Here is a 27062-nt window from a genome sequence, read left to right on the forward strand (position 1 = left end):
TGCAGAGCCTTGGTCCCCTTGAAAAATGCTCGAGTCTCCCATTGACTTCAATGGGGTTCGTTATTCGAGACGAGCACTCGAGCATCGGGAAAAGTTCGTCTCGAATAACGAGTACCCGAGCATTTTAGTGTTCGCTCATCTCTAATGCCGACTGGTGGGAGCGGCGCGCGCCACAATCTAGATTTGGCGCATGCGCACGGGAGAATCGAAATTTGGCGCATGCGCACAGGAGAATCTAACCAGAAAGATGTCTGCCATCTAGTGGGGCCACATAGTATGATTACTAGGTATGTAGTGAATGCAGGACAGTGTGGCAAAGCTACACTGTGGCAAAGCTGCACTGAGGAGGGAAAAAACAAAACAAAACAATGACTGGGAGAACAATTTAGATTACAATTAAATTGAGAAATAAAAGAAGTTTTTTTAAAAAAACATATACATATTGATGGTGAAGAATAATATCAATATTAATAGTATTGGTTCGCTAAAGGGGGGGGACTGTGTGGTGGGTTGGGTTGACTGGGGGAGGGGGGGGGGGAAAGTGGAGGGTATGGGTTGTGGGGAAATGATTTCTTTTTAAATGAAGAATTAAAAGTTGTTTTCTAATGACTCATTTAGGCCACTGGGGGTGAGGCAGTTCATTTTAAAAATCCAGAACATTTCTCTTTTGCGCAAAAGATTAAAACGATCATTCCCATCAGGGATATGTTCGATCGGGGTGACTGAAAAGGCTGAAAAATCCTTTTGGTGGTGTGTATAACCATGTCTTGAGACACTATGTTTAATGTACCCATTCGTTGTGTTACACCTATGACTGTTCATTCTTGTTTTAAGTTGTTGGGTTGTGCGGCCCACGTACTGGAGGCCGCATGGGCATTCTATTAAATAAATAACGAAGGCCGAGGAGCAGTTCATGAAGCTTTTGAATTCAGGGTCGCAATATCATTTTTGATATATGCATGCGGCACAGAGTGGTTTAAATTTGGGGGTATATTTGATAATGGAGGGGGCAGTGTGGTCACTTTGGTTATGGGGATAAATATTATCTAGGAGCACAGTGTGGGACATTTCTGTTAGCCAGGTGACATTATATATACTGTAAGTGACTGTGGTATTTTTAGTCGCACAGTGTGGAGATGTGCTGACAGAATCTGAATATTCTGCATCCTTAAGTCATGGCACTTCTGGACATAAAGTAGAAGTCCTGTATTTTGTCAGATAAGAGATCAGATTTCTGCCTCTTTCTGATTATTCATGTAGTCACTGACTACCTTTTATTGCGAGAAAGCTCTTATCATGTGTAGTGCTTTATCCATAGAGTCAGTAAGCCAAGTCTGATTGGGTGACTCATACAAAGCAGCTGGGAGTTTGTGCAGTGATTGATTACTCCTGCCTGTCAGGTACAACACTGTGAATACAACGTTCTCTGGGAGCACTCAGTTCAGGGATTTAATAAGATATGTTTCTGCATCAATGTAGCTACAGCATTCTCAAGGTATGTTTGGCCCATAATGCATCAAATCAAATGGTTGATTTCCTTTAGTGTGATCCCTGCAGCCTCAGTTTACAAACCAAGAACCGTGCATTAGCAGAGAGGGAAGGAGAAATCAGAACTTTATATTATATTATATCCTAGAGCGAGAGAGGTGGATACTCCTGGCTGCTAGAGACTGTCCATTCGTGTCTCAACTCAGTGCCTCACTGAAGTCTAAGCGCCATATGTATTTCATCCTGGAGTATCTGTCCGGCGGCAGCCTCGAGTCACTGATTATTCGGAGGGGCAAGCTTAGCATCGAGCTTGTACGCATCCAGTTCCTCCATGGGCATGGCATCGCCCATCAGTAAGAGAAACTACATTTATGTGATTTTGGGACACCACTGATATCCATGGGCTGTGTCCGTTTTTGGAGATGTCAGTACCATATACATCCATGGACACTAGTGGTGCAGTTTCTAACAAGATATTCTTCTTTCTTCATGACACCTATTATAACAAGTATTAATGTTGTTTTTTCATTGCAGAGACATCAAACCAGCCAACATCATGCAGGATGAAGATGGTCATATCCGGATTATAGACCTGGGGCTGGCGCAGGACGGTCTGACTGCTTCCACTAAGATCTGCGGACAGACTGGAACATACCGCTACATGGCCCCAGAGGTGCACCTGGATAAACCTTACACTGTAGCAGTGGACTGGTGGGGTCTTGGGATCGTTGTTTCCAAAATGTCATCTGGAAATCCCCCTTTTATGACCTCAACCAGATGCAAAAGGTCTTTCTCTCGATCACCAGAAAGAAGCCAAAGATTCCATCATGGCTTGATGAAGACCTAAAACATCTTATACTGAACCTGCTACAGAAGGATCCAGAGATGCGCTTGGGTGTGTCCGGTAACATCAGAGACCACCCATTTTTCCGAACCATCTGCTGGGAGGAACTGGAGACTAGGAGAGCACAGCCACCCATTCCATCTTGTTCTGGTGACAAACCATCGGGTTAGGCCGGGGGGTAACCCCTATGCCTCCTTCCCAGAACTTTGTGCCTCCTCCCCCCACTGCTTGTAGACCTGACCCTGACTTGCCCCGCACATGACCTCTCTCTGCTGCTTTACTGCCGTTTGTCATCATATTGCTGCCCCAGTCTCTTGGCTCTAATTCTTCTGACCTCTGGCCGACCCGACGACCCTTCAAGCCTGCGTTTTCTTAGACCACCCTGAGACCACAGATTTCCATCTTTATGGTGAGTATCAGGTGAGTATGGGCACTTGATCCAGGGAATATTTCCCGCCATCTTTGGCGCCAGGAAGGAATGTTTTTTCGCTTAAATCAGGACAAATTGTCTTAAAGGGGTTTTTTCTTTTCTTCCTCTGGATCAACACAAATGCCCCAAAACAAATTAATTTTCGCCCTCAAAATTTTAAATAAAATTTAGCTCACTTTCCAGAAACAAATTATTTAGTATATGATTCAGGGACTAGTCTGACTGCCATGCATGGGGTCGGGAAGGAATTTTTCCTCATGTAAAGCTAATTGGCTGAATGAGGTTTTTTCGCCTTCCCCTGGATTAAGGAAAAGTTATTCCAGGGATCTAGTCTGACTGCCCTAGGTGGAGTCGGGAAGGAATTTTTCCCCTTATTTAAGGGTTTTTTCGCCTTCCCCTCAATCAACAAAAGTCAGTGGATTTAAAATATCCTTGACTTTTATTTGGAAATTATCAAATCAATCGCCCCCCTCATCAATAAAATTGCTATTTCAATAAAATTCTCTATTTTCACCCTTATATCTTGTGTACTTTCATTATTTTTATTGTCTTGCTGTGTATTTTTTTGGTTCCCCTGGTCTTGTAATACTACAGTGATATATGATAACATAGTACATGGTAAGAATTAATAACCAATAGCCATCGGTATTCAGCTATTGGAAAACTAAGGATATGAATAGACACATTCACACATTTACAAACACAACGCTAGGGTCTGTGGGCGGGACTTGGCCCCATCCCATATGAGCTCATTCACATGTCATCAGGTCGAGGCCCTTCCCTATACACTAGCGCTGCATTTGTAAACGCAACCAAAGACCTGTCCCTTTTTTGTTTTTTCATTTCCATTTTTCACTCCCCACAATCAAAAATCTATAACTTTTATTTTAGCACCGACCGCAGGTGTTACCGGTAAGTGTTTTCTGAGATATGCAGCAAAGAATTACCGGCTATGGAGAGGGCTCAGCCCGTGAGCCCTCTCCATGCATCCGCTGCCGACCTGTGATGTGCTCTTAAGTCACAAGTCGTTAAAGGGTTAAAAGGTTTTATCTGCCAATGAATGATTTCTGCGAAGAGTAATATTTATATACAAAAGACATTATAATAATCTGAGAATATCAGTGACCTCGTGTCACCTGTACAAAATTATTTATCATGTAAAAAAAAACTGAAAAAACCTAAAATACAAAAAGAAAGTGAATATCTGTGGGTAGGTTCTTTTTATGATGGTTCCATTTTTATTAAAGGTTGAACATGTTTAGCCACATATAAGAGATTACATATATTCAGTGAAGATAAATAAGATACCAATATGATAAGAATCATATAGGTATAGTAATAAGAAAAAAGTGAAGTTATTATGAAGTAATATAGTAGTATAGAATAGTGATAGAAAATATTATAGAAGATAAACCTAAGAATAATATAGATTATAGTTAGAAACAAGTATAGAAGAAAAGAAGATGAAAACCCTAAAGTTAATATATTATATACCACCCTTAATTATTTTAGATACAGCGCCAATATATATACATCCCCCCCCACACACACACACACACACACACACACACACACCCTCCCATGTAGTGCCTCAGGGCTCTGCTATCTACCACATGAGGTGAGATGCTCATCTCGCTTCATGGCAGATGTGGCCCTGTAAAATAAGATTTGTACTACTGGAATAAGATTATTATAGATACCACAGAGTCAAGATAAGATAAGAATAATATAGTTATAGAAGAGTAAATTAGATATAAAATAACACACTGTATAAGGTCGGCTGCACACATTGTTGGTTTATCCACATCCTGGATGGATTTTAGGACCAACCACATTGCAGAGGAGGGAACTTTGTGCTTTGTAGTCATATATGATGCAGGGAGTCCCATCCCCTGGACTGTGCTACATCCTGAAATCCATCCAGTGTATAGTCCGTTTTTCATAGAGCGTCCACGTGTGCAGCCGGCCTGAGTGTGACAGGGCACCATCCAGCGCTATCACTGCAGGGAACCAGGGAGCAGCCGATCGCCAGCTCTTGGGGTCAGGAAGGAATTTTTTCCCCCTCACATGGGGGTTATTTTCGCCTTCAAAAGCGTGTTCAAAATTTATTCGAAAATATCAATACATCCACAGTGTAAATGCTGTCCACCAACACGTTTCAGACGGTGTGACCGTCCTTAGTCCTGAGACCATGACTAAAGGACGGTCACACCGTCTGAAACACGTTGGTGGACAGGATTTACACTGTGGATGTATTGATATTTTCGAATAAATTTTGAACACGCTTTAGAACCTGGCTGGACCATTGGATTATTTTGCCAGTTGCTTTGCCTTCCCAAACGAGGTGGGTCCTTTGCCGGCTCCGCGTATGATCAATAATGCGCTGGAGGTGAGCTGCAGCTTTGCCCTTTTTTTTTTCTTATTTTCGCCTTCCTCTGCTTTACGCCTTTTTATGCAGTAAATCCTATAAATTACACTGGATAGTTTGATAGTTCGAATTAAAACTATATTAAAAATATATTATAGCAATAAAAACTAATTGTAATTTATTTATTGTGCCCGTGTCTTCTTTAGTAAACCTCTAGAACACAAGACCACAGACATCACATCAGAAAATATGATTATATAGTCTTAGGGGACAATGGGGCAGATTTACTTACCCGGTCCATTCGCGATCCAGCGGCGCGTTCTCTGCGCTGTATTCGGGTCCGGCCGGGATTTATTAAGGTAGTTCATCCTCCGTCCACCAGGTGGCGCTGCTGCGCTGAAAAGCATCGGAACACACTGGAGTTCACCGGCTCGGGCTGAGTGAAGGTAAGTGCAAGCTCCGCGACAGATTTTTTGTTTTAAATGCGGCTGTTTTTCCGAATCCGTCGGGTTTTCGTTCGGCCACGACCCCCGATTTCCGTCGCGTGCATGCCAGCGCCGATGCGCCACAATCCGATCGCGTGCGCCAAAATCCCGGGGCAATTCAGGGGAAATCGGCGCAAATCGGAAATATTCGGGTAACACGTCGGGAAAACGCGAATCGGGCCCTTAGTAAATTACCCCCAATATGTCCATCATGGGCAGTAACCTAACTATTCGATCATAAAGCCGCTGGGACCTAATGTAAAATCTGTAACAGTCTGTAAATTAAGATGTTTAGTATGAGACTCCATGTGCGGGCCCAATAAGGCTCCAACCCAGTCACCTACCCCCAGAAGTTACATCCCAGCATTCTGCATGAGCAACAACATTTCCATTCAGTTCTGGGTCTTGTCCCATACAACACAAACATTACAGCATGGCGGTGTGTATAGTAACTGACTGCCAATTATATGCAATATCAAGGTTATAATTATATGAATTCTCCATGGTAACGCTCTGATCACTTTATTATCTATACACATAGAGTTGTGGTTTGTGGATAGTTTGAATATGTAAATAAGTTCATGATGTCACACGGAATCCCATGAGGTCACATTGCTTTATGATATCACGTTGTCACCGGCTTCATGGAAATAGAATGCAAAAATCATTTGTGTTTCTTCACCAAATACTGGGAAGAGGCGATTTTTTTTGCTGTGTTCATAGCGAATATGAAGCGCGCAAAAAAGAGAAAGTGTAAGGTGTGGAGTGATAGTGAGAGCGAGGATGGACCACCACCTCGCAAGAGGAAGGCTCCAGTGAGCATCTTGGAGCGTAATGATGAGGTTAGGAAGCCCCCAACCACATATCAGGCCTATAAGACCCTAAAGAGGAGGAGACCCCAAAACTCATCCGGGTCTGAACACCCAAAGGCCAAAAGGCAAAAGCTGAACCCCGAATTGGAAGCCGGAATCAGCTTCCAGGATCAGACTCCCCATAGGATCCTGAAGAGAAGGAGACCCCAAAATTCATCCGGGTCTGAACATCCACTGGCCAAAAGACAAAGGCTGAGCCGTGACCACCCAATAGGTGACAGACCAAAACAAAGTCTGATGATGGAAGCAGGTAGGAGCTGCCAGGATGTAGATATAAGGACTAAGTGATGGCTACTTAGCTGTGTTTTTATTAAACAGCGCCATGACAGGTCACTGGTTGTGTCTGGTATTGAGGCTCAGCTCTGTTTAAGTGAATACGGCTGAGTTGCAATACCACACACAACCTGCAGATCACAGTGGCGCTGCTTCTGAACAAAATCAGCCTAGTTTCTATAATCTATTACTATCACTAAATAAAACTGTGGCCGAATTTATATAAACTGTCCTATAGTAAAACTGTCTTAGTGGTAAGTAGGAACATTACTCTTGGAGACTGTTTTACCCATTTCACCCAATATAATTTAATATTTTCGCTCCTCAAGGAGACTGTGACTCCCGATCATCAAGAGGTATAGCCAGAGTGCCCACCCATATCAGAATGGAAGAGCTGACATTCCATAAATTGCTGGGATCAGGAAGTTATGGGAAGGTAAGTGATTGCTGACCATACATCGCTCCTTGGAGGTAGCTTTATGGATTTTGGATTATTTCCTGTCCTATAACTCTAAATAAAAGCTCCTTGACCTCATGGTAGATCAGACCCATGTTCACAGCCCTCTGTCTCCTCCAGGTGGTGATGGCCTCGCACCCCTCCAGCAGACAAGACCTTGCTGTGAAGATAATAAAGAAGCGAGTCTTACTAGAAGATGATAGAGATGCCATCTTCATTGAGCGCCAGGTCCTTGAGATCACCTCCCAGTGTCACCTTTTTACCCACTGCTTTGGAGCCACCCAGAATCAGGTAGGAATCTTCTATGTGTCTCCATAGATGGTCTCATCCAACACATGAGTAGAGACATCAGTAGACCCCTCCTCGCAGCTTGTAAGACTTGTAAAACTACTACATGTAGACATATCTAGGCTGCCAGAACGGAGAATGTCCCCATCATGTCCTGTAGTATATTTTTTCTGTATCTTCTCCAGGATTACATATTTTTCGTAATGGAGTGCGTCACCGGAGGAGAACTCCTACACTTTATTAACAGTAGAGCCCCCTGTGATATCCAGACCACCAGGTACCTGCACGTTGTGTATTATATGTCATGTATTTACCATTGTCCAGTAGATGTTGGGTTTGTAGCCGATTACTTTGCTGGTGTTTGATGAGGATCAATGTTTTCTTCTTTCTCATTAGATTTATTACAGCGGAGATCATCTGCGGCTTGAAGTACCTGCACGCAAGAGGCATAATACACAGGTATCTAGAGCATGTAATAATATCAGAGGGGTTAACACACTACATAGTGCAGATATCTTATAGGACACATTGCATGGAGCCATAGGATGGTCTCTATACAGGTCCATAAGTCCTCTGCTCTATCTGGGAATGCCTCCAAATTTATACATGGAGATAGACGGAGGTGTCATCTGCTTCGCTATGTCGGATGATGTATGGAAGCATTGTTCATAGAGGAGATTATCTCTGTTCCTATAAGTAACTATCCATAGAGATGGAGGCTTCATGTAACCGTCCACTACTCCATCCATAATCCTTCCATGACTCTGCTTATTGCCAAACCTTGTCTTCATAGAGACCTTAAGCCAGAAAATATTCTGATGGACAGCACGGGTCACATTAAAATAGCTGACTTCGGCCTCGCTGCAGTTGATGTCTACTCCTCGGAAACCATCACAGAGTATGCAGGAACTCCCGGCTACATGGCCCCAGAGGTGAGGAATACAGGTCTTGTGCCCTCAGTATGGCGTCTATGATACATCCAGGTTATTTCTTTACCATGTGATTAATCTTCCATGATGCTTCCACAGATTCATCTAAATAAGCCGTACAATAACAGTGTGGACTTTTACTCCTTGGGTGTCATCCTTTATGAACTGGCCACAGGGCATTTCCCTTTCTACGAGGGTGAAAGCTCGAATAAAATCTTGGAGTCCATCGCCAGTTTCAGTTTGGAGTATCCCTGTAACCTGCATCACCAAATACGTAACATCTTAAAAGGGGTGAGTATATGCAGTCATATCTCAATGAGACCCAAAAAGGTCAAATAGGATTATTATTGGGCTATGCTAATTATTTGATTGTAATAGATGTAGCAAATGTTTACCTGACATTAATGATTCTATAATCAGTGTTCCATCCAGTAACTACAATTTCCAATTATTTTATCATAGGTCTTCCGTAAGTCACCTAAGAAGAGGCAGAAGTTCTGCAAAACTATTAGCAGACACCCATTTTTTGCAGATGTCGACTGGTCGGACATTTGGACAGGAAGAGCTCGCCCTCCATATGTAATGCTACCAGTAAGTACATGGAAACGATAGGAACCAACAGTGCGACACATAGATCTGTCAGATGTAGGATTTCTATGGGCACTCAATGTCAGTAAGATCTCACTACAGCTCTGCTCCTGCACAGATACCACCTACACTTAGGACAAGTCCTGTTCTCATTATTCATCTCATGTCTGTATCTTCTCTCCTAGAGTGAAGCAGTGACGTCCCATCACACGGTCCCTCTGTCCGCCCTACTATCATCTGCAGAAGCCAGAAAGACCCCAATAACATCAGAGGACAGAGAACTATTCCAGGGGTTCTCCTACACCAGCCACATGTGGAGGTGATTGCAGAGACGGCCATACATGAAGCCGGCCAGGTCCTAGGATCTCCACCCAGTGCACAACACATTCTTACTTATGGATAAAGGTGAGTTTATCTACATGAGTAGTGACCCGGCTGCTCTCTCACAGGACGCCCCGAACTCTGGACTTTTTACTTGTTTACAGGATTCATTCACAAATAGTTACCCCTCGGGAATCTCCTGGTTTATGATACATTGTCCCTGGTTGTATCTTGTAGAATGAAGAAATTCCATCTACACATCTGAGGAGAATGATGCGGCTGATAAGGCAAGAAACCAGCGACCCAGTTACCTCCCGTCTCCTGCCCTGTTGCTGGACTTTACTGCAGTCATCAGTATTTTAACCAAAAGAATCAGGATACTGCCCCCTACAGCTAATCTGCAGGAGCTACATCTGCAATTTACTCTTTATGTACATGTGGCACCACCAGACCACAAAGCCCCGAATACTAAACCCTCAGCCACATCATAAAGGGGAGAAGAAGAGGCAGAGAGGGACAAAAAAACTAATAGAGGGGCATTTACCCATTATCTACCCCGGCTATATCATCACATCATCATAGCCTGAGAATAAATAATCTTCTCTCCTAATTATAGTTCTCTGTTTTATTCTGATATCTTCTTCTTTAAGTAAGGTGTAAGTTATTGGGGTGACATGAGGTTTTAAGTACTAATGTAAATCATTTCTAACAAACAACTGAAAATTGTGGAGAGCGTTTCCTAACCCGTCGTGGAGTTATTTAGTTTTACAATATAACTCTTCTTTGTAGCTGAAAGAGAGCTCCATGAACCCCCCTCCTTCATGCTGTACTCTCTTCTACCACTATTTTCCTAACTTTGCTCCCATTCCATACATTTGGCACCATCGAGAGGAGGAGGGTTGACCCCTCCCCTCTCCACAGAGATACACAGCGTACGGGCGTGCACACGGGGAAAGATAGGACATGTCCCCTTGTATGGCATGTGTGCATCACCGTATCGCTCCGTGCACCCATTGCCGGCCTGTGGGGGATGTATGTGCAGCCGCAAGCTTTCAGCCGTACATACCCCCCTTCCTCCTACGGTCGTGTTTATATACCTTAGAAGTTTTACACAGGCGCTTTGTAGACTCTTCAATGGAAAACAGTACAAGGAAAATCTTGTGACTTACATTTCTTGTCCAAGTTGTCCAGACCACCATGACCACTTCTGGAAGCTATGACAATATGCTGTTAAAAATGCATTTAAGACATATTAGGCTTTGAGTACATCAAGCCATCCAACCTTCAGTTTCCTCATATACAATAAATTATAAATCTACAAATTAAGGATACTTTCACACAATCGTTAAAGGCAGCCGTAAGGTAGCCGAATGAATTACAGTGATATATGTTGTGCTCACAGTAGCGGGCACAATCCACTTCTATGGCAGACGTATGCTAGCCGCTCATCATACAGTTAACTTACGGCTATGTTACACTCAGGTTCCGGCCCAGGCGTAATAATAATAATAATTCTTTATTTATATAGCGCACACAGATTACGCAGCGCTGCACACAGCTTGTCACATCAGTCCCTGTCCCCAATGGGGCTCACAATCTATTCCCAATCTTATCAGGCGAAGCATACTTGTGTGTGATAGGGGCCTTATGTGTACAAAAACTATAACAGCAGACACAGAGGGGCAGATTTACTTACCCGGTCCCTTCGCGATCCAGCGGTGTGTTCTCTGCGGTGGATTTGGGTCCGGCCGGGATTCACTAAGGTAGTTCCTCCGACGTCCACCAGGTGGCGCTGCCCCGCTGAAGTCCGCCGGAATGGAGTTCACTGGCCTATTCCTGGTGAAGGTAAGCGCGAGTCCAGCGACACTTTTTTTTTTTTAAATGCGGAGGTTTTTCCGAACCTGTCGGGTTTTCGTTCGGCCACGCCCCCTGATTTCCATATTGTGCATGCCGGCGCCGATGCGACACAATCCGATCGCGTGCAGCAAAATACCGGAAATATCCGGTTAATACGTCGGGAAAACGCGAATCGGGCCCTTAGTAAATGACCCCCAAAATGTAGGAGGGGAGAGGGATGCATGAAAGAGATATTGCCCCATACTGCCATTGACAGGATTAGAGAGGACCTGTCACCTGTAAAAACTTAGAGCGCGGTCCAGCGTTTTCCATTGTATAGCAATGCAGTGTTTGTTAGCGTTATCGGAGCTTTCCGATAACGCTAGCAGTGTAACACTGCAGCGTCTGTTCTAGCACTAAGAGCTGCTTATTTTATTAAGCAGTTCCTAGAGCAGTTTTTAGAGGTGACAGGTCCTCTTTCATTATATACAAAATGTTAGGGGATAACAATCGGTGGGGTCTGACTTCAGGGTCCCCCACCCTCACAAAAAGGAATGTCTCTATTTTACAAATTTCCTGAACAACAGGTCAAACATGAGTCTTTACGCTCCATTCAACACAAATGGAATCCTAGAAATAAGAAACAGGCTAATGCCAAAGTCAGTGCTTGGTGTCTGGTAACAACTTAGCTCCTCAGGATCTGGCCTTGTCTGTGCCCTTACCCCAGATCCACAAGTAGATGGCAGGAGCCAAAGGTGCAGATCCTCTGTGTTTAAAGGACCTGATGTTGTTTCCCATGTACTTATGCTCAACACATGGTCAGCACCGCCATGTCCTCCCTCTCCTCACACATCCAGCACCTCCATTAGTAATGTGTCGTTCACGAACGAGACGGCTCTAACCGACAGCTTTTGTTTGTGAACGACGGGAGCTGGCTCCTGTCAGTGAGCCACACCAGTGGTGTGGGGTGATTGACTGGCCTGTGGCTCCCTGTTATATGTTTCATAGGAAGCAGTTCAGGAGCCAGCTCACTCGATCTCCTCACACATCCTACACCTACATGTCCTCCCTCTCCTCACACATCCTGCACCTCCATGTCCTCCCTCTCCTCACACATCCTGCACCTCCATATCCTCCCTCTCCTCACACCTCCATGTCCTCCCTTTCCTCACACATCCTGCACCTCCATGTCCTCCCTCTCCTCACACCTCCATGTCCTCCCTTTCCTCACACATCCTACACCTCCATGTCCTCCCTCTCCTCACACATCCTGCACCTCCATGTCCTCCCTCTCCTCACACATCCTGCACCTCCATATCCTCCCTCTCCTCACACCTCCATGTCCTCCCTTTCCTCACACATCCTGCACCTCCATGTCCTCCCTCTCCTCACACCTCCATGTCCTCCCTTTCCTCACACATCCTACACCTCCATGTCCTCCCTCTCCTCACACATCCTGCACCTCCATGTCCTCACTATCATCACACATTCTGCACCTACATGTCCTCCCTCTCCTCACACATCCTGCACCTCCATGTCCTCCCTCTCCTCACTCATCCTGCACCTCCATGTCCTCCCTCTCCTCACTCATCCTGCACCTCCATGTCCTCCCTCTCCTCACACATTCTGCACCTCCATGTCCTCCCTCTCCTCACACATCCTGCACCTCCATGTCCTCCCTCTCCTCACACATCCTGCACCTCCATGTCCTCCCTCTCCTCACACATCCTGCACCTCCATGTCCTCCCTCTCCTCACACATCCTGCACCTCCATGTCCTCCCTCTCCTCACACATCCTGCACCTCCATGTCCTCCCTCTCCTCACACATCCTGCACCTCCATGTCCTCACTATCATCACACATTCTGCACCTCCATGTCCTCCCTCTCCTCACACATCCTGCACCTCCATGTCCTCCCTCTCCTCACACATCCTGCTCCTCCATGTCCTCCCTCTCCTCACACATCAGCACCTCCATGTCCTCACTATCATCACACATTCTGCACCTCCATGTCCTCCCTCTCCTCACACATCAGCACCTCCATGTCCTCACTATCATCACACATTCTGCACCTCCATGTCCTCCCTCTCCTCACACATCAGCACCTCCATGTCCTCACTATCATCACACATTCTGCACCTCCATGTCCTCCCTCTCCTCACACATCATGCTCCTCCCTCTCCTCACACATCCTGCACCTCCATGTCCTCCTCTCCTCACACATCCTGCACCTCCATGTCCTCCCTCTCCTCACACATCCTGCTCCTCCATGTCCTCCCTCTCCTCACACATCAGCACCTCCATGTCCTCACTATCATCACACATTCTGCACCTCCATGTCCTCCCTCTCCTCACACATCAGCACCTCCATGTCCTCACTATCATCACACATTCTGCACCTCCATGTCCTCCCTCTCCTCACACATCCTGCACCTTCATGTCCTCCCTCTCCTCACACATCCTGCTCCTCCATCTCCTCACACATCCTGCACCTCCATGTCCTCCCTCTCCTCACACATCCTGCTCATCCATGTCCTCCCTCTCCTCACACATCCTGCACCTCCATGTCCTCCCTCTCCTCACACATTCTGCACCTCCATGTCCTCCCTCTCCTCACACATTCTGCACCTCCATGTCCTCCCTCTCCTCACACATCCTGCACCTCCATGTCCTCCCTCTCCTCACACATTCTGCACCTCTATGTCATCCCTCTCCTCACACATCCTGCTCCTCCATGTCCTCCCTCTCCTCACACATCCTGCACCTCCATGTCCTCCCTCTCCTCACACATCCTGCTCCTCCATGTCCTTCCTCTCCTCACAAATCAGCACCTGCATGCTCTACAGGCCTTTCCAGAGAAGTATTTGTATCGCTCTTCGTAAACAAGCACATTTCAAAAATCACAGATAACGAAACATTAACCTTTCTGTCGAAAAAACATTTTATATAAATTCACTTTTAAACTGACCACCTAGAACACGTAGAGTTTTGGAGAATGAACACGTTATTAGTGCCGTGAAGCAAGTCTATAATTTACATTATAGACATTGCACAAGTGAAGTCCGGCTGCAGCACGAGTGTGCACACTGCTGTCGATAAAGCTTATTGCAGAAGACAAAGACAAAAAAAAAACTTTTGGAGTCTGCGCACTGCAAAATAGTACCATCATGCCTTGCGACGTCCTTTGCTATATAAAGCGCCCGCCTTCTTGCACTCGGCCATTTCGGACGACCTCCTCTCAGCATGGTGAGTTGGAATCTGGTGCCATCCTCAGTGTATCAGTGCCCAGAGCTGCTGCCCGCTGTGGGGTGACATAGAGGGGCATCTTTGGTATATCGTTTACACTATATGGAAGCTGTGGCATCTAGGATGAGATTTTCACAGACCTGTTCTGAGTACTGTGAGGACAGCTAAATCTCTGAGGCGCATGCGCACGTGGCACATAGGCCTAATGTGTATTGTAGCTGTGTAAGAAGCTTATTCCAGATGCTAATGTGTGTATTGTGTTTTATTTGATCCTTTAGGTGCAGGGCATGGCCTGGCAGACTGGTAAGTGCCCACTCATATGTATTGAGATGCAGATTTATTTAATGCATTAAAGGAGATCTCTACATACTGTCTATTCCAGAAGTAGCCCCTACTTTGTGTACATGTAGCTGACCTCTACATACGTACATGTGGCCTCCTCTACAGGCCCAATAGCACATGGCCTGAGTGTTGGACTGATAGTCCAGTTATGCTCCCTGCTATTATTCCATGTGATGGCTCTGCAAAGTCTTATTGTGCTTGCTGAAGTCCACTACAACTTCTTTAAAGTGATACACAATGTGTTGCTATATAGATGTTATATAGGATGTTGCTGCAAAAGATGGCAAATAAGCCTAATGGCTGAGGGTCTCTGCTGTGGTCCCCTCTAATTACAGAACCCTGTTCTATAGGATGTACATTTGTCCTGCTGGTTCCATTCTGTATGAGTGCTGAGCATGTTGCTCAGTTCTTCCTGGCTCTTAAATGCTGCAAAAAGTCCTTGCCGTTTTTTCTAAAGTTGAATGGCCTTATGTTTCTGGTAGACTACTATTGGGCCCTCATCCATTAATGCTAAAATACCACCAGGATTTGGATTGTAAACACAGGCTGGTGTGTTGGCTCTGGGAAATCTATCACCAGGTCAAGGATTGTAACCCAAGCACTCACCTACTGGTGTCACCTCTGGCCATTTGCTGTTCTTAGCTTCTTATGTGCTAAGGAAAAAAGGCTTTAAAATTCTGCACATGAGCCTGGTGGTCTTGGTTGCACAATTTTAAAGGCCTTTTTATTCCCCTTAAACCAGTATGTCAGTGTGCTTGGTCAATCATTGTTCTGGTTATAAATGTCCTTTAACTTGTCCTTGTTTTATACAAAAATTTTAAAAATTAGCCGGGTGGGGATAAAAGTTAATGGCTATGGTGGCTCTCGGGCTCATATGCATAACCTTTAAATCATTTTTACGTAAAGGCAAGAGCTTAAAGGAAACCTACCACTTGAAGTGGCAGGTTTCCGATGGCAATACCGGGCACCAGCTCAGGGTGAGCTGGTGCCGGAGCTTATTTTAGTTAGTGTTTTAAACCGCGGTTTAAAACACTTTTTAAACTTTATAGCCGGCGCAGGCAGGTACGCGCTCGGCGCTTACCATGCGCGCGGCTCTCATTCACTTCCTATGTAGCCGCGCGTACCTGCCTGCGCCGGCTATAAAGTTTAAAAAGTGTTTTAAACCGCGGTTTAAAACACTAACTAAAATAAGCTCCGGCACCAGCTCACCCTGAGCTGGTGCCCGGTATTGCCATCGGAAACCTGCCACTTCAAGTGGTAGGTTTCCTTTAAAGAGCAAATCCTGCCAGAGGGGTACACACCAGAAAGTGACTGGTGGTAGGTTTCCTTCAAATGTGTAAGTTGAGACCACATGAGATGTATTCTATGATCCCTGAATACACAAATAAACATATTTTAGTACACAGTGGGTTCTGTATGGCATACAAGTATCTGCAGGACCCCTGATTTGGAGGTGGTCCTCTCAAGTGACATATTCTGTCTTCTAAATCCTCTATTATAAAACCCTCTTAGGTTTCAGTGATGTGATGCATATCATAGATCATTGATACTTGTCGAGTTTAGGATATGAACAGAAGTCTCTCCTTGGTGCCCACTGTTACCCAGATCGGAGACTTAGTCGTGCCTCTTCTGTTATTGGGCTATGACTTCTCTAGGAATTTCTTCCCATAGATCCACTTGCTCATCTTCTATAAATACAATGAACAGTAATCCAGAAATGTGAGCAGTTTAGTGAATACTTACAATGACCAGATGTAACTTTGTATGAGCTTCTCTCATGAGTTCCAGAATGGAGAAGTCTGATGCCATGAATGTAACCTTCTCCCAGTATTGATGGATTATATGTAGACTCCTTCCTGTACATGAGCCACAGAGATGAGAACCTTTGAACTCTCTCTTTCTGAGCTTACAATGGAGAGAACCTACCTGGCTGAGTGGTGAAATTTGTAATACGGGTCTTCTTTTAGGTAATTTGTACTTGAAGCTACCAGTTGCTTTACTTTGACTTTTTTTTTCCAGGAGATCTTTTCTCTACATCTAAGGATGTCGGATGATGAGACTTCAGGTGAGTTGAGAAAATGTGTATCTTCTTGTGGTGGTCCTTATCGCTGATGTCTAACAAAAAACAAGCATATATCCTACTGGCTAGTGAGGTCAACCTTAATTCTGAGATAAGGCTGCCCTTGTTATACATTGCATGTTGTTCCCCTGAGTTTTATACTAAATCGCTTATCTATCTGCAGGTGTCCAAGGATGTTGGAAGATGTGATTTTTAGGTAGGTCTTCAAATGTCAAAGCAAATCCATTAAAATCAAGCGTTATAAAGCAGCAGCACTTGATGAGCCCAAATGATGAAACCTTCACCCGTCCGACCTCCTGTACGGTGCCAGAGCCTGAAAAGGTTGAACCCACTGGTTACCTCAGGAGGAGAGGAAGGAGGCCATGTTCCAGCTGGGACAGTCTGATCAGGGTTGCATCTCTTGTACTTTATACTAGAACAGGATGGAAGGACACAGCAAGGCCTCTCCATCCTGCAGATGAATATATATAATTGCTTCAGGCCCCATAAGCTAATTATTGCTAGTTGGATTTTTAATACATAATCTTGTTGCAGATGTTGAACATTGAGGAAGATCTACAGTGGACATATAGTTACAGGTAAATGGCTCCATTCAGTTGAATTGTTTGACAGGTTTCCTACCCAAATGATGAAACCATCACTCGTCCGACCTCCTGTACGGTGCCAGAGCCTGAAAAGGTTGAACCCACTGGTTACCTCAGGAGGAGAGGAAGGAGGCCACGTTCCAGCTGGGACAGTCTGATCAGGGTTGCATCTCTTGCACTTCACACTACAACAGGATGGAAAGATGCAGCAAGGCCTCTCCATTCTGCAGATCTGTATAATTCCTAGCTGGATCTCTAATACATAATCTTGTTGCAGATGTTGAACATTGAGGAAGATCTACAGTGGACATATTGTGTTACAGGTAAATGCCTCCATTCAGTTATTGTTTTGACAGATTTCCTACCCAAATGATGAAACCATCACCTGTCTGACCTCCTGTACGGTGCCAGAGCCTGAAAAGGTTGAACCCACTGGTTACCTCAGGAGGAGAGGAAGGATACAATGTTCCAGCTGGGACAGTCTGATCAGGGTTGGATTTCTTACACATTGGAACAGGATGGAAAGATGTAGCAAGCTCTCCAAAATGCAAATTGATGTATAATTTGTTCAGGAAAATTGTTAGCCAGATTTTTAATACATACTCTTATTGCAGATGTTGAACCTAAAGATCTGCAATGGACCTCTCCAGTTTCAGGTAAATTCCTCTGTTCAGTCTAATGGATGAATTGGGTTTGACAGATTTCCTACCCAAATGATGAAACCATCACCCGTCCGACCTCCTGCACGGTGCCAGAGCCTGAAAAGGTTGAACCCACTGGTTACCTCAGAAGGAGAGGAAGGATACAATGTTCCAGCTGGAACAGTCTGATCAGGGTTGGGTTTACTTTAGTGCCCCTTTTATTCACATCTTAAAGGGAACCTGTCACCAAGGATCTAATTTTCACTAAAGACAGGTTACAGAAGCCCATAATACCTGCAGTGCAAAAATGCCTCTGCCTTTTATCAGCAGTTGCATTACAATAAAAGTGTTTTGCCCTGGTGATGGGTTCCCTTTAATCTGCAATACTATAATTTTGTGAATTCAATATGACTGTATTGCTAAGCCCTTAAAAAAATGCTGTTAAATGGCAGCTATTTAAATATATTTTCTATCTTAACCAGATTCTTATGTAACTCTAACCTATTGTATCTCCTTGCAGGTTTACTGGAGAACATGGAGCTATATAGGCACAGTATTGCAGGTATGTAACTATATAGTGTCCTGCAGACTATAGGGCTGTGATGATGAAAAAACTAGCTCACTTTGATAAACAATGAAAATGTATGAACAACTGAGCAGCATCTGTTCTCTGAAGCCTTTGCTGTATGCAGTATAAATCTGACCATAGTCTGTCTCCAGCAGGTGGATCCAAAAGTAATGCAGAATGAAGATTACATCTCTACGTGGCCTAACTTTCTGGTAAGTCTTGGCTAAAACATAGACTTCAGTTTATTGTAGAAATCTACCACCAGGATGAAGGATTGTAAACCAAGCACACTTGTATGTTGCTGTGAGCTCCCTCTGGCACAATCTCTTCTTTCAGGTTCCTATGCCCTTGTTATGAAAAGCTTAAATTGTGCAAATGAACTTGTGGGGCTTCGAGCTCAGTTAATATTCAGCCCAGAGCCCCACTTGAGCGCATAATTTTTTTTTATAGCCGCTTTTTTGTTTTTACAGAAATGGGCTAAGTGGATCTTGCCGGAGGGAGACGCCAGCATGTTAGCACACTTGGTTTACATACTTTGATTCTGATGGTAGATGTCCTTTAAGCATTGTCTGAACAGGGCCAATAGTTTCTTGCTGCATGACTGTTACTAATGAGAACCAAAACCTTTTCAAATGTTTCACATTTGAGTACCAGAACTAAGTAGTCATGTAACAAGACCTCGCCCATCCAGCTGACATGATGATCAGTGAATCTCGTTCGTCTGAAATTATTGATGAGAAATCTGGATCCTGACAGCTTGGAGGATATTGTACATTATAATTACTGTTATGTTGCACTAGTAATGACTGGTTCCATCTTTCAGGGTTACAGGTGACTGCTGCCATGGCCAGAACATCATTATGGTAAGGAGGGCTTATAATGAATCTTAAAGGGGAAGGAAGATGTTTGGGTGTTTTTAGAATTAAATACAATATGGAATCATGGCCTTGAATACTCGTTAGGAAACCTGTTACACAAGAACTTTCCTGTGTAAATTGCTATAGGATGTCTACTCAGCATGACTTTAGCTTGAAGTAGCCATAACTACATGTAAATGATTGAAGGGGTCTCCAGTGATGAATAATCCACTATACCCTGAGCTGGCACTCGTGTTGGCTGTGACATGGATCGTCGCTATCCTGAAGAGATCCCATTAATGTCCATAAGGAACACGCCTAACATTGAGCTGTCTAATTGCTTGTTCTCTCCTCTTTGCAGGCCAAAAGACTGACAACATTGAGGTAAGTGTCCGTTCTAGAATAGAAGTAGCTAAACTATTACCACAATATAAGTAATGGTGATAAAACACTATTATACTGGGCTGTGATGATCTTCCTTGTACCGCCCCAGTCTGAGACCTGATGACTGGTACCCTTCTGAGCTTCTACATATTAATGGGCTACAATAACTGCTTATGGATTGTTGCATGCAAAATAATGTCCCACTGGTTTATTTTGCAGATTCTGGCCACATGCGATCAGCCTTTAGCAAAACAGCCATAGATTCTGGCTGAACAAAGTCAAAAGCTTCAATCTGACAAGACAATTTAGCGATGGAGAATACGTGTAATGACTCTGCCTGTCGAGAGCGGATCCTGGGTGAGTTTTGCCACAATAGAACAGTATTAGTAATATATTATACCGGGCTATGATGATCCTCCATGTACCGCCCCAGTCTGAGATCTGTGACTGAATGGTACTCTCTGAGCTTCTGTATTGTAAAATATCAAGTTTCTTAGTTTTGCCTTTCGTACATTAGACTTTGGAGTAACTTGTGATTTCTTTTCCTTGTAGCTTTTCTGATGTTTAAAGCCTTGGAATGACCTGTGTACAGCGGACCGACCTTCATGGAGATCCATTGGACTGGATTTCAAGATGACAAATGTTAGTGTCATGTGCCTGTATCCAACCCAATAAATTGTAATCTTAAACTTGCAACTTCTGTTGACTTGCTTATCAATTTAAAACTGCATCAATTGTCCTCAATGGTGGCTTAGGTCTACATTCACATGAACATGGCTGCTTAAGCTTGCCCAGTTGAGCACATGTAGAGGAGCTGCATAGGAGGGAGGAGCACTGTTCTCCCCTCAGACAACACTACAGAATATGTACAGTGGCACCATACTGCTGCCAGATCTCTGGGGACAGATGTACAGCGGAGAACTTGCAGGTATGTCCCCAAGCCTGTCATGCAACATGTAGCCTTAGGCCTCATTCACATATTAGCTGCAGGATTGGCACATGACCTTTCCATGCAGTAAATTCAGTGTATTGGAAGTCATGATAATCCTATAAATTTGCAGACTTGTGATCCATAGTAAGCACCTGTCATGTAATTGTTGTGAATCGTTTTTAGGCTGCATTCACATGTTCCCTCAATTGCATTTCAAATCACAATCTAGCCAGAATGGGAAGGGGCTCAGCCTGATTGCATATGCAGTTTAACAAACGCCTGATCAGTATTAAGCACATGGTGTTTTGCATGAAAACCATTGCATCGGTTTCTGTTAGTTTACTTTACAATCTTTTTATTAAATAAAATCTGGATATTTACTTCAATCCTCAATTTAAGTTTTTTAAAATTGTGCAAAACGTCCTATTTAAACACTATATGTGACCCCAAATACTTGTGCCTGTACATCAAGATTAGAATATACAGGCTGTGGAAAGACAATCCAGAGACTCAAATCTCTGGTCAAACCTTTATACCAATCTTTAGATTTGTCTGTTCTTGCTACATTACCGCACTGGCAAGTGCAGATAGCCGTATACATGCTCCAGCCACACCCCCACCATTTTGTAGGGCTGTAATTTGCTGCAGTTGAAATACAAAGCAACATGTATAAAGGCAGGGTTTATATTCAAGGTGCAGAGGTAAATCCCTGATCACACCTGTATGCTGACCTGTTCTTCAGTCACTTAAAGAATAACACTTGTTAGCCAGAATAGGAGCTATTAATAGAATTCAGTTTGCAAAATTAGCTTCAGTCTCCAATAACACATTTGATGGAGGTCGTGCAAATATACTCTGAGGCCAGTGATGTCATATACAGACTGGTTGGGCACTGTACTAAAAGGTTCTATTACCACAACATATGAAGATATGATTGTAGTGGTTTCTGACTTAAAAGCTATTAGATGGTGTTTTTTTGTTTTTGTTCTTTGAATTATGTGCTGTGAAACCTTGTATTGATTTCTTAAACTTGCCTTAAGTGATGACTTCTATAAACAAGCATATACCTGATTTTGGTGATGCCACACTAAAGCCTGATATAAGGCACAATGCAATCAGCTGTCAAATGTATGGGAACTCAAATACTGTGGAAATAGAATTAACAATGTGTTTTTAATAGGGAATGAACAATCCAAAGCGCATCCGCTGTACCTGCTGGAGCCAGTGATGAAGAGGATGGTGAGTCCTATTCCTACTAGAAGCCGTAGAATAGCTGGGGCTGTGTATATTATACATCTCCAAGTGATGACTTCATTAATCTCGTTCATCTGATCTACAGTGAAGAATCCTCTTCGCATGCTGGAGTTCTGATGGAGATTTAAAGGGGTTGTCTAGTAAACTAAATTCCCTGCCATTGTTTCTTGCAGTGTCTGTACTTCTTTTCAAAGGCTTTATCACTTCTTAAAATGTGTAAATCCCTGATTGTCGTCGTCCTTTATTGGTGGGTGGGGGCTATTTTTGCAAGTTGAATCGGCTTTGTTTGCGCATAACTTTTCCCTCCCTGTTTTTCCAGTTGGCTTCCTTAATGACAAGTGACTTTGTATTAGACAAGCTGTGGGATCACTACACACGAGTGGACACGTGATATATGGTAAGCTTATAGCAGACTACTTTCATTCTATGACAATAGTAAAGTAATGATATATTATACCTGGCTGTGATGATCCTCCTTGTACCGCCCCAGTCTGAGATCTGTGACTGAATGGTACTCTCTGAGCTATTATAACATCACTTATCTTATTGATATCTTTAGGCTTTCTATGAATATTGGACCCTATGGAATAACTTTGGTCTTTGTTTCCTTCATAGCTTTCCGGATGAGTCCATATATCTGAGGGACACAGAATCCAAATGGAGAATTTGCTGAAATCAGCTGAACATGCCGGATGTCTTGTGCCTGTATGAAACTTTACAGAATAAACTTTTCTAATAAACAAAATATCAAACTTGTGATTTCAGTGTAGTTTAGGGTGATACATGGTTGGGTCTCTGGGATCAATCTGCAGATGATGGTTACAATATGTATTTAAGAGGACCTGTCACCCAAAAATAAACCTCCCACCAAATGGGCCCCTCATAACCCTCTCCCTAGCCCCTTTCTCCCCAGTAATTTTTTTTTAAAATCTGACCATAAACGTGGTTTTAACAAATCCGACCCCTTACAAAATAAGAGGTCGGATCCTCGTATCTGGTGGGCTGCAGTTGGCGTTATTCATAAGGGGGCTGGCCGACACTCCCCCAGCATGCCCCCCTAGGACCTATAGGAGAAGCCGGCAGCATGTATTGCGTAATCGCTGCCGACTCTCCGCTATGTGGCCGTGCCGATGCTGTTTCATTAACAGCGGGGCTTATTCACATGGCCTGCCATGCTGCACTGACTGCAGCAGGCTTATTGACCATGCCGTCCGAATGATTGATATATAGGATAGCCGACAGCGATTAAGCAATACATGCTGCTAGGAAGAGGGTTGTGGGGGGCTATTTCGGCATGACAGGTCCTCTTTAAGTTCTCATCCTGTTAGACATTGGTCCCCTGGAGGAAACTGGATAATTTCACTTGTATAGTGCACACAGATTATGTAGCGCTACAGAGCTTTCCAAATCTGTTCCAATGTGGCTCACAATCTAATCCTTATACCAGTATGTTTTGGATTGTGGGAGGAAACCCATGTAAACACAGAAAAACAAACTTTTCAGATGTTGACCCTGGGACTTGACTCCAGGTCCCCAGCACTGCAAGGCTGTAATTCTAACCACTAAACATGCTGCCCTTGTGAATGGCACCCTCATGATGACCCTGCATCTTGTGCTGCCCATATGGTTGTGAATTGTTGCATAAATCAGATCACTATTTGATGTTAAAAATCAGTGGGGCTACTTCTCATGTTCCTATTTTACCAGTTTCCTTGAAGCGGTTGTCCTACAAAGCAAGTGCTAGAGCCTAATTTGCTGGTCAGGTCAGTCATGCATCCTCCATAGATCACAAACTGGTCAATGTACCCGTTACACCCAGAGATGGCTGGTGTGCATTATAAGTCAATTTTTGTGAGCTACATAGATATGTATGGGGCGACTGGCAGCTCTTCAGACCACCTGAGTGAAGTTGGCCCCCCACCTTGTTCAAATCAAACAAAATTGGTGTCAAACATTTTGTGCTGGTTTGTGCAGCAAAAATTTTCGTTTGTGCCGCATTTGTAAGATTTTAATGAAAGCTTCCAGAGGTCAACCAGCCCCCCCACATTGCCCAAACAAAACTGGTGCCGATCAATTCTGCTGTTTGTGCTGCTCAATTTTTTGTTTGTACTGCTTTTGTTTTGAATATATGAACAAAAAATTAAATGTCAAAAGTTCAAGCAGCCCCCACATTAACCAAATCAAACACTGTTGTCAAACGTTAGTGCTATGTTTGTGCAGCAAAAATTTTCATTTGCCGTTATGATTTTTAAGGTATGTTCAGGTGTTTAGGATGAACTGGTAAAAAACAAGCCTGGTGACACTTCCCTGATTTGATCAACAGGGGGAGCTAGCAAACACATTGCAATTTGGAAGAAATGAACTCTGACCTCTGGAATAAGTATGAATATATTAAAAATAACTGTACAAATGTAGCACTAACGTTTGACACCAGTTTTGTTCAATTCGGTTAATGTGGGGGGCTGCTTGAACTTTTGACCTTTAATTTTTTTGTTCATATATTCAAAACAAAAGCGGCACAAACAATTTGAGCAGCACAAACGTAGCAGAATTGATAGGCACCAGCAATGTGGGGGGGCTGGTTGACCTCTGGAAACTTTCATTAAAATCTTAAACAATAGCAGCACAAACATTTTTGCTGCACAAACGTTTTGACACCAGTTTTGTTTGATTTGAACAAGGTGGGGGGGCCAACTTCACTCAGGTCTTCAGACCCCCTGTTCTTATCTGTAGGGGTCTAACACCGAGATCCCTACCAATCAGCAAGTTGGCTTTGGATAGGGCATAACTTGCCTCGTGGGTAAACAAATAAATGTTTGGATTTGCCTTCCTGCAAGCAATTGACCACAACCTTCCTTCTAGTATCTGCTGCTAAACACTAATCTGTGGTTTGGCCACCTGCCTGCCCATGTAATGGTGCCTCATGCTGTATCCACATTGGGCTGTAACGTGATAGATCTGAAGCAGGCACCACAAATATTGGATGATGACCCTCGTTCCTGCTGTGCTGTGTACAACTAGGGATGAGCAGACCTGCTTAATTCAGTGTTGAGCTGGACCAGAACTTAGGCCACGGTCACACGTACCGCTAGGCGTCTGTTCATAACACGACACTAGCGCACAGGGGGAGGTCTTCAACCCGAACGCACATGCGTTTCCAGAGAAACGCATGTGCGTTCAGGCCGAGGACCTCCCCCTGTGTGCTAGCGTCGCGTTATGAACGGACGCCTAGCGGTACGTGTGACTGCGGCCTCAAAATTCCTGTTTGGGTTCCAGACTAGGACCACGTCCCCCAGTAACACCTGAGAAGTTCTGGCACCAATTGTGGGTGTGAGGGCGCGTTCACACATTCCGCTATCGTCGCGTCCCGGGAAACGCATGCGATTAACAACCCGATCGCATGCGTTTCTCTGGAAACGCATATGCGATCGTCCCAAACTCCCCCCTGTGTGCTAGCGTCGCGTTATGAACGCGCCCTTAAACTTTTTAAATGCTGCTGGATGCAATTTTGGGGAGGATTGGCATATACCATGGTGTGTAAGTGGTTAACACCCACAATTTGTGCCAGTGCTTCTTGTGTGTGGGGGAGTTGAGCTGGACCTGAACTTTGCCATTGGGTTTGCTCATCCCTACTTGCCACCTTGCAGAGTAACACTTGACTTTATTTAAACAGGGAATTCTAAAGTTTTACCTTTCTACAGGATAATGGATAACTAATCAGTGCTGGGATCCTCACAGATGATGTGAATGGTCTGTTCTGACAAATTATACTAATGGCGCACCCATTTATTGTCGAGGACTTGAGATATCCGTGGGGTGTTTTGAAATTTCCAGCCCTTCCATAAGATTGGCTGGATTAATGGGATGTATAATACTTGAGCATAAATTGATCAGCAGGACTGCCCCCGGACTGTACATTTCCTCAGGGCATAACCCAACCCCTGGGCACTTTATATCAATTTGTTTTCCATACAATCAGCACAGGGATTTACACATCTCTGGGTTCTATGATCAGCTGTGGAGAAGAAATGATGAAACCCTTGGATGCAGATGTCTTGGATGTCAGTTCTTCGTGTATTTTCTGTTGTACTTCTCCGAGGGGTTGGCAACTGCAAATGCTCCAAGAGTCCCAAACGTTTTGGGCTCTTCTAATTGGTTGAGATAATGGTTTAATATCACAGCAGCGGCTCCTGCAGGATGTGATTTGCTAATTCTTCTAATAAGGTGGTCTTAGAGGAGTCCAAATGATGAAAGCTTCTTTAACACCTATGGAGCCCCTGAGGCTCGTTTGCATACAGTACTTCACCCTGGTGGTAGATGCCCTTCAAGTGTCCTAACTTGGCATTTTCTCCCCTGCATCTTTTTGTCTTCATTTTTCAAAATGCATGCTATTACATGCATAAACAACAGGGAGAAGATTTTACAAATTCCAAGAGACACCGCTGCCTGCAATTCCCACACATCAAGTGTTGCAGATTTAATAAATGCAAACGCAAGCAAACATTTGAAAAACGCATCACAACTGAAACTTCCTGTGTGAACGCGGCCTCATTCCCCGTCTCCAGTGATGTCACTGGTCTTGTCTCCTCCCTATAATGATGTTCCGGCCACACCCTCTTGATTATGCAGAGCTCCTTCATTGGCTGCAGTGGCAAATATAAACCTCCTACTCCTCCTACAGCCCTTCACTAGTCTCCCAGCCTGCACAGAGGTACGATGTATGTGGGTGCAGTGTGACCCTATGTAACAGGCCCTGAGGTAGGTCAGAGATGACATCTTGCACTATTGTGGGGTCTCTGTTACTAGTAAGGATATGGGGGTGTAGTTCTCTCCAATGTGTAGACTCAGCAATGTGTTGGACATTTTTTTACCTGGACTTTATTATTTTGTATAGAAGTTATCAGATGAGCTTGGTGCATGTACTGTATATAACTTGGTGTTTATGATGGACTTTATAAAGTCTTGTTCATTGGAGTCTTTTACATGAGATAAAGAT

General features: G+C 44.0%; 1 protein-coding gene, 1 long non-coding RNA gene and 8 other non-coding genes across 29 annotated transcripts in view; all 10 read left to right on the forward strand.

Moving 5' to 3' along the window:
- The first annotated feature begins 6291 nt into the window (after positions 1-6291).
- LOC140069012 (protein kinase C delta type-like) lies at positions 6292-9909 on the forward strand. Its single transcript, XM_072114357.1, has 10 exons — positions 6292-6737; positions 7090-7196; positions 7338-7508; positions 7691-7782; positions 7902-7964; positions 8299-8437; positions 8534-8725; positions 8897-9025; positions 9208-9427; positions 9581-9909. The coding sequence occupies exons 1-9, from the start codon at positions 6344-6346 to the stop codon at positions 9343-9345; spliced, it is 1425 nt and encodes a 474-aa protein (XP_071970458.1). The 5' UTR covers positions 6292-6343; the 3' UTR covers positions 9346-9427; positions 9581-9909.
- A 4473-nt stretch (positions 9910-14382) lies between these two features.
- The window catches only part of LOC140071134 (uncharacterized), a 56895-nt gene continuing 44215 nt past the window's right edge, over positions 14383-27062 (forward strand). For 17 of the 20 annotated variants that reach the window (XR_011849052.1, XR_011849060.1, XR_011849054.1 and 14 more), the window contains exons 1-16: positions 14383-14425; positions 14704-14728; positions 16787-16832; positions 17011-17043; positions 17382-17425; positions 17709-17754; positions 18046-18087; positions 18593-18634; positions 18793-18852; positions 19464-19503; positions 19859-19881; positions 20101-20238; positions 20434-20523; positions 21993-22051; positions 22386-22463; positions 22682-22771. This is a non-coding gene — a long non-coding RNA (uncharacterized lncRNA). The remainder of the gene's footprint in view (positions 14426-14703; positions 14729-16786; positions 16833-17010; positions 17044-17381; positions 17426-17708; positions 17755-18045; positions 18088-18592; positions 18635-18792; positions 18853-19463; positions 19504-19858; positions 19882-20100; positions 20239-20433; positions 20524-21992; positions 22052-22385; positions 22464-22681; positions 22772-27062) is intronic. The other 3 variants (XR_011849066.1, XR_011849067.1, XR_011849068.1) reach the window with 3 other exon arrangements.
- LOC140071443 (small nucleolar RNA SNORD26) lies at positions 16635-16706 on the forward strand. Its single transcript, XR_011849139.1, has one exon. It is a non-coding gene; the product is annotated as a small nucleolar RNA SNORD26 (small nucleolar RNA).
- Positions 17111-17239, forward strand: LOC140071458 (small nucleolar RNA SNORD22). Its single transcript, XR_011849153.1, has one exon. It is a non-coding gene; the product is annotated as a small nucleolar RNA SNORD22 (small nucleolar RNA).
- On the forward strand, positions 17468-17596 carry LOC140071461 (small nucleolar RNA SNORD22). Its single transcript, XR_011849156.1, has one exon. It is a non-coding gene; the product is annotated as a small nucleolar RNA SNORD22 (small nucleolar RNA).
- LOC140071452 (small nucleolar RNA SNORD22) lies at positions 17796-17924 on the forward strand. Its single transcript, XR_011849148.1, has one exon. It is a non-coding gene; the product is annotated as a small nucleolar RNA SNORD22 (small nucleolar RNA).
- On the forward strand, positions 18140-18268 carry LOC140071455 (small nucleolar RNA SNORD22). Its single transcript, XR_011849151.1, has one exon. It is a non-coding gene; the product is annotated as a small nucleolar RNA SNORD22 (small nucleolar RNA).
- Positions 18670-18733, forward strand: LOC140071441 (small nucleolar RNA SNORD29). Its single transcript, XR_011849137.1, has one exon. It is a non-coding gene; the product is annotated as a small nucleolar RNA SNORD29 (small nucleolar RNA).
- On the forward strand, positions 20281-20352 carry LOC140071449 (small nucleolar RNA SNORD31). Its single transcript, XR_011849145.1, has one exon. It is a non-coding gene; the product is annotated as a small nucleolar RNA SNORD31 (small nucleolar RNA).
- Positions 22523-22594, forward strand: LOC140071445 (small nucleolar RNA SNORD31). The gene has a single exon (XR_011849141.1). It is a non-coding gene; the product is annotated as a small nucleolar RNA SNORD31 (small nucleolar RNA).

Source organism: Engystomops pustulosus, chromosome 7, assembly GCF_040894005.1.
Source record: "Engystomops pustulosus chromosome 7, aEngPut4.maternal, whole genome shotgun sequence".
Classification (NCBI taxonomy): Eukaryota; Metazoa; Chordata; class Amphibia; order Anura; family Leptodactylidae; genus Engystomops; species Engystomops pustulosus.